Source organism: Protobothrops mucrosquamatus, unplaced genomic scaffold (assembly GCF_001527695.2).
Source record: "Protobothrops mucrosquamatus isolate PMUCROS unplaced genomic scaffold, P.Mucros_1.0 scaffold4663, whole genome shotgun sequence".
NCBI classification, from domain to species: Eukaryota; Metazoa; Chordata; class Lepidosauria; order Squamata; family Viperidae; genus Protobothrops; species Protobothrops mucrosquamatus.
Genome location: NW_015390562.1, coordinates 57,293 through 65,476, shown reverse-complemented (window position 1 = coordinate 65,476; position 8,184 = coordinate 57,293). Strand labels below are relative to the sequence as shown.

At 39.1% G+C, this 8,184-nt stretch overlaps 1 protein-coding gene across 1 annotated transcript in view; it reads left to right on the top strand.

Annotated features, from left to right (window-relative positions):
- The window catches only part of LOC107299199 (glycylpeptide N-tetradecanoyltransferase 2-like), a 78,143-nt gene extending 70,206 nt beyond the window's left edge, over nucleotides 1–7,937 (top strand). The window contains 5 exon segments of the mRNA XM_029286713.1: nucleotides 2,786–2,894; nucleotides 4,039–4,209; nucleotides 4,815–4,982; nucleotides 7,126–7,263; nucleotides 7,907–7,937. Coding sequence (XP_029142546.1) covers nucleotides 2,786–2,894; nucleotides 4,039–4,209; nucleotides 4,815–4,982; nucleotides 7,126–7,263; nucleotides 7,907–7,927 — 607 coding nt within the window. The 3' untranslated portion in view covers nucleotides 7,928–7,937.
- Nucleotides 7,938–8,184: the final 247 nt, after the last annotated feature.

The window sequence follows — 8,184 nt, the reverse complement described above, 5'->3', positions numbered from 1 at the left end:
CTCTTCTATGGTGAGCTGTCTCAAGGAAAGCGATCGCACGGGGGACAAAAGAAGCGATACAAAGACACGCTGAAAGCATCTCTCAAGTCCCTGGATATCGACACCATCTCTTGGGAATTTTTGGCGCATGATCGACCGACATGGCGTACCCTGGTTTACCAGGGGTGCCAGACATATGAACACAGGAGGACAATCTTGGTACAAGAGAAGCGAGCACTCCGTAAAGCCAGAGCTGCAAATGCTGAAGCAACAGTGTCCACATTTCTCTGTTCAGTATGTGGCAGAACATTCCGTGCTAACATCGGTCTAATCAGCCATCTACGGACACATCGTTGATGGCCCACAATCCACAAGATGTCAAGGTCTTCATCGAAATCGATGGACGAATAACAATGAGTTCCAGTTATGAAACTCATGGCCATGATAAATACATACAGTTTCCATTTTGCCTGTTAGTATCACAAGATGAGAAAACAAAACAGTGGAAATTGAGGTGTGGTTCCTTTGCTTATACCTCTCATTTCCTTTGTAAATTACAAAACATGTGGTTGACTTCTTATAGCTAACTTATCACAGCAAAGGGTATACATATTTTTGAATAATAATAATAAAGTTGGAAGGGACCTTGGAGGTCATCTAGTCCAACCCCCTGCTCAGGCAGTAAACCCTATACCATTTCAGACAAATGGCTGTCCAGTCTCTTCTTAAAAACTTCCAGTGTTGGAGCATTCACAGCTTCTGGAGGCAGGTTGTTCCACTGATTAATTGTTCTAACTGTCAGGAAATTTCTCCTTAGTTCTAGGTTGCTTCTCTCTTGGTTAGTTTCCATCCGTTGCTTCTTGTCTTCCCTTCAGGTGCTTTGGAGAATAGCTTGACTCCCTCTTCTTTGTGGCAACTCCTGAGATATTGGAACACTGCTATCATGTCACCCCCTCATCCTTCTCTTCATTAAACTAGACATACCCAATTCCAGCAACCGTTCCTTATATGTTTTATCCTCCAGTCCCCTAATCATCTTTGTTGATAGCTGCTTTCAAAGTCATATTTGGTAGAAAGATTTTTTCATACTTTTGTAATAATGCATATTCCATCTCTTCTAATCAGAGATGTCCCCATAATAGCTTTCAAAATAAAATCTGATAAAAATAAGATCATAAAATTAAATTTAAAAAATGCAACAAGATACAAAAGCATGTGATAAAGAGGTTTTTTGTTTTTGTTTAAGTTTGGGTAGAATATGATAAACATTTGCAAGGACATTGCGGCATGAATTTATTCGTAGGATTTTAGCAAAAATCTTTCAAAAAATTAAGAGAGATATCAGCAAAATAGCACAAGATCTGAAAAATAAATGTAGTTTTGTGCTACTTGGCATCCCTAAATATGCAGAGAGAGAGTGGATGGTGGTTTCTACTACCACATGAATCAAGGAATATCTCCTCTTATTGCTAAATCCTTGGCTCACTTGAAGAGTTCATGTAAGGGCCCAGGTTCCCTTCCTGGAATTTCCAGAAAAGTTTGGGAAACAGACTTATTTCAAATTCTAAATAACTGTTGTAAGTTATTGTAGAGGCAATATTGAATGAGACTTGTGAATAGTTTATGTATAAAGGCACTTCTTATGCCTCTTTCAGCAGGAATGGTAAGAATGGTTAATTGTAGTTACCATGTTCCAAGAATAAATCTTCATAGTGTGCACATTGACTGTGACACATCCTTACAGGTATATTGCATACAGTTAACCAAATGGGCTATACTGGTAGTCCTCAACTTATGACTTGTTGCTTAATGACCATTCAGAGTTATGATGGCCACGGAAAGGGTGTTTTACAATCCATAAAGCACTTCTGGCCATTGTAAAATGTGCCCTCCCCCAATGGTCACATGACCATATTTCAGGCACTTGGCAATTGGCTCACATTTACAACTGGTAGCAGCATCCCATGGTCATGTGACCGTGATTTGCAATGCTTTTTGCTGATTTCCAGCACTATTTCGGGAAAAAACGCCCATGCAGGAGAATGGGTTTGCACTTATGATCACATGATTCCCTTAAAATCGGGTCCGGCCATGGGGGCGTCTGAACTTATGACCATCATGACTTCAAACTGAAATTCCTATCCCAGTTGTGGTTGTAAGTCAAGGACTACCTGAAAATATTTTCTACATGTAAGCAAATCCTGGACAGAGCTGAAGTGCAATGATATCCTACAGCCTTTACCCACCTTGCTACCTTCCAGTTGTTGACAGCAACTTCCATAATCAGCAAGAACTTTGGGAGATGTATCCCAACACAAATGTAAAATATCAAGTTGGATGAAGCTGATATGTAGCTACTTACTTTTAAGACTCATTGATCTTACAGACTCTTATTTCTGAGTAGACATGGATAAAACTGCATTCTGAAATAATATGTTGAACTGAGTACCCTGGAAGATATTTGCTATCAGATCTGAGTTGGAAACATATAACCCCTAAGAAATAATCTAAGCTACTGGACCTGTCGGGTTCTTGGTGGATTGTGATGGATATATGCTGATAGTAATTAGGTAATATCTAATGTTTTATTAGTATTTGATGCAAAAATAAAAAAGAATTCAGAAAGAACAAAAATTTGATTTCAAATCTAGAACTTCAGTTATTGCCCAAATGTCCTATTCATATTGTCTCCTACATTAACTAAATTTGTAAAATTAATTCCTTGAAGAGAAAACAAAGGCATTTGATGGTGCTGAGCAAAATATCTTTTACATGTGTGTGTTTATATAATCATTTGATTTTCCAGATACTGGCATAGATCACTGAATCCCAGAAAATTGGTAGAGGTGAAATTCTCTCACTTGAGCAGAAATATGACGTTACAGAGAACAATGAAGTTCCACAGACTTCCTGATGTAAGCAATGCTTCCACCCAGAAGACCCTCATTCTCATTTCAAAATAGCCTTCTGTACATGCCAAGGCAAGCTTTTCATTTGGGGGAGCCAGTACAATGGTTGTGGGGCAGAGCTTCCAAAGAATAGACTTTCCTGGAAAGATTACTTGCATATATTGTCACACCTGGCAGCATTAGACATTTTTTGTGAAGGCATGGATTGGTTGGAGGAAAAGGACCATTTTCTTGATTATATGACACTTGAGAAATTGAGATTTGTGTCCTTATTTGAATATACTAATTTTTTTCAGCTCTAAAATCTTGAGAAGGCATATTGTAATTACAGGTAGTCCTCAAGTTATGACCACAATTGAGTTCAAAAGTTATGTTGTTAAATGAGAAATTTGTTAAGTGAGTTTGTCCCATTTTACAACTTTTCTTGCCACATTTGTTAAGTCAATCACTGCAATTGTTAAGTTAGTAACACGGTTGTTAAGTGAATCTGGCTTCCCCATAGACTTTGCTTGTCAGAAGGTCACAAAAGGGGACTACATGACCTTGGGACACTGCAACCATCATAAATATAAACCAGTTGTCAAGCATCCAAATGTAAATCACATGACCCTGGGGATGCTGCAGCGGTCATAAGTTTGAAAAATGGTCATAAGTCACTTTTTTCAGTGCCATTGTAACTTTGAACAGTCACTAAACTAACTGTTGTAAGTCAAGGACGACCTGTATCTCTCTTCTGCCAATGGAAAGTACTTCGTACTAATGGTAAAGTCTAAGGTAAAGTATGATATGGTTGAATTCTCTTAGTTTATTGAAGTTTCAGAGGAATTCCTTTGATAAACACACATGCATGCATGCACACACACACAGAGACCAGTTTATTTATAATGTGACCATTGATTATTCTCTTTACTCTTTAATAATTGTTGGGAAGAACAGAAGGGAGTATGTGCAAAGCATTAATCAAAACAACTGGTTTTGTACCAGTTGAGTATGTGTACTCAGTTCCCAGAAATGCTGGCTGAGAAATTTTGGGAACTATAACCCCAATTCATCTTGATTGTTGCCTTTGGCTGAATACTATCCTGTTGATGGAAGCCTAGATGGGGTATTAGCTCTTCTTTGAATTTCTGTCGTCTTTCATTATAACAAGGCCACAAAAACTTCAGGCTTGAGACCTATGGAACGAAAAGATATCAAAGCGGTGCAAGAGCTGATTAACAATTACTTGAAGCAGTTCAATCTCGCTCCTGTTATGGATGAGGAAGAAGTGGCTCACTGGTTCCTGCCTCAGGATCACATTATTGACACCTTTGTGGTCGAGGTGAGAAAGTGGCCCTTCCCTGCTTCCTTTTCCTACTGGTGCCTTTTCCATCTAGAAATCCCTGGCCTTTACTGGGCTGTTTTGTTTCTAACTGGTGAGGTTTCTGTGCTTGAAAGGAGGGCTAAAATATATAAATTAATGCTGGGCCAAAATCTGCTTTGTAATTTCTCAAAAATGTTCTTCCTCGCACCCAGAGGCTTGTGTTTTTCTACCTTAATCTATTTCTTTTAAGTTCCTCTTGGAGGTGTTCCTGAGACTTTTTTTATTGTTGGTATTATGTTGTTGGAGGCATTGCAGTTTGCAGTTACACAGCTTGTTTCCACTCTGATGCCCATAATCCCCTCACACTGGGATGGGAGAGTGCATAAAACAAATATTTGTCACTGAAGAAATTGGGCATCTGTCCAAATGTCAGAAGGGTACCCAGGGTCAGAAAGATCTGGGTTAAACTCAAACTGGATGGATTCAGGCTCCAGTCTTTGCTCTACCTCACCAGTTTACACAGAATTATTGTAACCTATACTTTTGCAAAGCAACCAGGTGACTTAAGAGTTTATGATGCTGTAGAGTCCTTTGTTTCTATTCCTTTTTCTTTTCTTCCCCAGAGTTCAAATGGTGTTTTAACCGACTTTCTGAGTTTCTATACATTACCTTCAACAGTCATGCACCACCCTGTTCACAAAAGCCTGAAAGCAGCCTATTCCTTCTACAGTGTTCATACTGAGACCCCTCTCTTGGATCTAATGAATGATGCACTCATTATAGCAAAGATGGTAAGTAGTGCAATAGTTCCTTTATTTTCCTTTTCTTACAGAAGAGTGAAGTTGGATAAAAGTCTCTCATTGATGTACTTGCTTCAGCAAGAGAAGTATAATCTCTGAACAATTTTGGATAATGTTTTCTTTGCACATTGGAACTTGTGTTTCAGCCTGGTCCTTCATATGAAGGTGTTAAGAGGCACAGCCTCTGCTTACTCAAAACCCCTGTGCTTGCCTTACAGCACCAGATGACTTTGAGGTTATACTTAGCAGTTCTAAATCAAAACTTCATAGCTGGGCTTGTTACAAGTGAAAAGTCATTGTTAAATATGACTTCTGTGATCTACTGTAGGAACACAGACAAAAAAAGATTTTTGTTGTGTATGCATTGTTTGCATTACACAAGGGTTACTAAAACTGTTAAGATTTTCAGGTACTAAGTTGTAAACATACAGAGTACTATGTTGGTTTGGTTGGCATTTTTGAGCTTTAGTGTGTATGCAGTTTCAATTTACAGTATATGCCCTTGGATTGTGCTGATGTTGAGTGTGCTGGGTAAACTCACTGCTAAAAATGCAAAAACTTTCTGGTTTATTGAGTTTGCTGTCTGGCAGACATAGCAGTAATAGTGTATTTTTCAAGAGGCAACTGGACTTACTTGTTTTTCTTTGAAGACGTTTTGCTTCTCATCCAAGAAGCTTCTTCAGCTCTGACTGGATGGTGGGGAATGGAAGGATTTATATTCCTTGCAGACAGCTGGTCATTTGCATTTTTGGAGAGTCGTTGAGGCCACTTGGAGGTTTGTCTGTGTCCTCAGGGTCACCTGAGTAGTGCAAATGGGTGTGGAGCCTTCTTGGAACTGCTGAAAGGACTGTGTTGTGGAGCTGTGCTTTCTGCAGGATGTTTTCTGCCCTGTATCCCTTCACTGTTGAACACAGGCACAGGCTGTTGGGGATGAGTCTTTGCTGTCTGCATCTCAAACTGAAGCGCAAATGGTTCCTGTAGTCTGCATTTTTTCTGGAAATCCATTCATACTCCTGTACCCTTTGAATGGTGCAGGAGCATGAACAGATTTCCAGAAAAATTGTAGACTACAGGAACCATTTGCGTTTCAGTTTGAGATGCAGACAACACAGACTCATCCCCAACAGCCTGCGCCTATGTTCAACAGTGAAGGGACACAGGTGACCCTGAGGACACAGACAAACCAGCAAGTGGCCTCAACAACTCTCTAAAACAATGCAAATGACCAGCTGTCTGCAAGGAACATAAATCCTTCCATTCCCCACCATCCAGTCAGAGCTGAAGAAGCTTCTTGGACGAGAAGCAAAACGTCTTCAAAGAAGAACAAGAAAGTCCAGTTGCCTCTTGAAAAAGCTCCTTTGGGACAACCATGACCTGGATGACTGAGAATCTCCATAGACATTTAGTATTAGTGTAATGTTTGGAATGTTCCTGGTTGTTTGTAGTAGTTAATTAACATTACTCATGCAGCTGGTTCAGCTTATTTTCCTTTCAAAGTTATACCTATTACAAACAAGCAGACATCCAGTCAAAGAAAACATGCTAAATTGGCTGCTTTCATTCCTTGCTATGGCATGTGAGAGGAAGATCTTTTCCTTTTTTAAAAAAGGCATCCTCTCAACTAATTTTTCCATAGGTTACCAGAATTAGCACCACAACTAATATTGTGGCCTACCGTTAAAAAAAAACCCTGGAGCATTCAAAATCTTTTAAAAAGAGAATATTTGTAGCTCAGGGTTGAAATGACGGGTCCTTGGTCTTCTCTGAGCTTGACTGTTTTCTTGCAGAAGTTTCATTACCCAAACTAGGTATCATCATAACTTGGGTAATGAAACGTCTGCAAGAAAACAACCAAGCTCAGAGAGCATCAAGGACCCCTCAAAATCGTTTGTTCCATATGCATACATGATTCAAAGTAAGCTTGGGTATAATTTCACTTCTGGCTGTATATTGTATGCATGTTAAGGTATTATGTTAATTATAACTAGAATTCTAGGAGGAAGGACATGGCTTGTTGTGCTCAAAACAATTTGTAATATAGTTAATTGTAGGAGAGGTACGTAAATAAAATATTTTACCAACCTTGATGTAAATCCAATTAGAAAATCAATTTATAATCTCTTTATGTTGTCAGAAAGGGTTTGATGTGTTCAATGCACTAGACCTGATGGAAAACAAAACATTCCTGGAAAAACTGAAATTTGGTATTGGAGATGGCAATCTGCAGTATTATTTGTATAACTGGAGATGTCCTGGTATGGATTCTGAAAAGGTAACATTTATACCAGAGATTTATACCAGAGATTTGATTGTCTTTTTACTAAGTGTCTGGGTATAATAGTAGTAATTAATACTTCTGGAAGGTATCAATATAGAAAAGGCTGACATACAGTAATTTCCTTTACACAGATTCTCTGTATCTTTATTTAATGGTATGAAATATACCAAGGAGCTCCTCCAATACAAGTGTTTGTGTGTGTGTGCCTGCCTTCCCTCTATATTTGGGGTTCCCCATGCAGTGCCTGTGGATGCTAATGTTAGTAAAGCTCCCTTGATGGACTCTACAACAGTGGGAAACTAGCATTCTGCAAAACACTACCCTCCAGCATTACCTTTGATTTCAAAAATGCCTCTGGGCCTCCTAAGTAGGCATGGGCTCACTGCACATAGCTCCCCCCAAACTGGAGGTGGAAGTGAGAGTCTGATGTGTGTGTGTGTTCACAGGTAGAGAATGTGATGGTATTTTGTGACTGGCCATGCCCATATTTGACAAATAGGCAGGATTCATCTCCCTGTGGCAATACTTGTGACAGTCCTTACAGTTTTTTTCCTAAAACTCCAAGTGCCCCACCATTGTCTAAGCATGAGGGACTTTGTTTTTATCTGCAGTAACATCCATGTTATCATCTTTCTAGGTTGGTCTTGTATTACAATAAGGTGAAAGGACACTTATAGTTCTTGGAAGTCATCATCTGGGCTGTTGGATGATCATACAATTCAAGAGGAGCCAAAGTACAATCCCTGATGAACTTAAATCAATCAGTCAAACTTTGGGGGAAGGGACTACAAGAAGAGGTGAAGATTTCTGAACTCAACCAGCCCTTCAACTCTGAATGGGAACAAAAACACTTATGATTCTTTTACTGTTTGTCAATGAAAAAAAAATAAAGCACATTTAATTTTCAATGCTTAG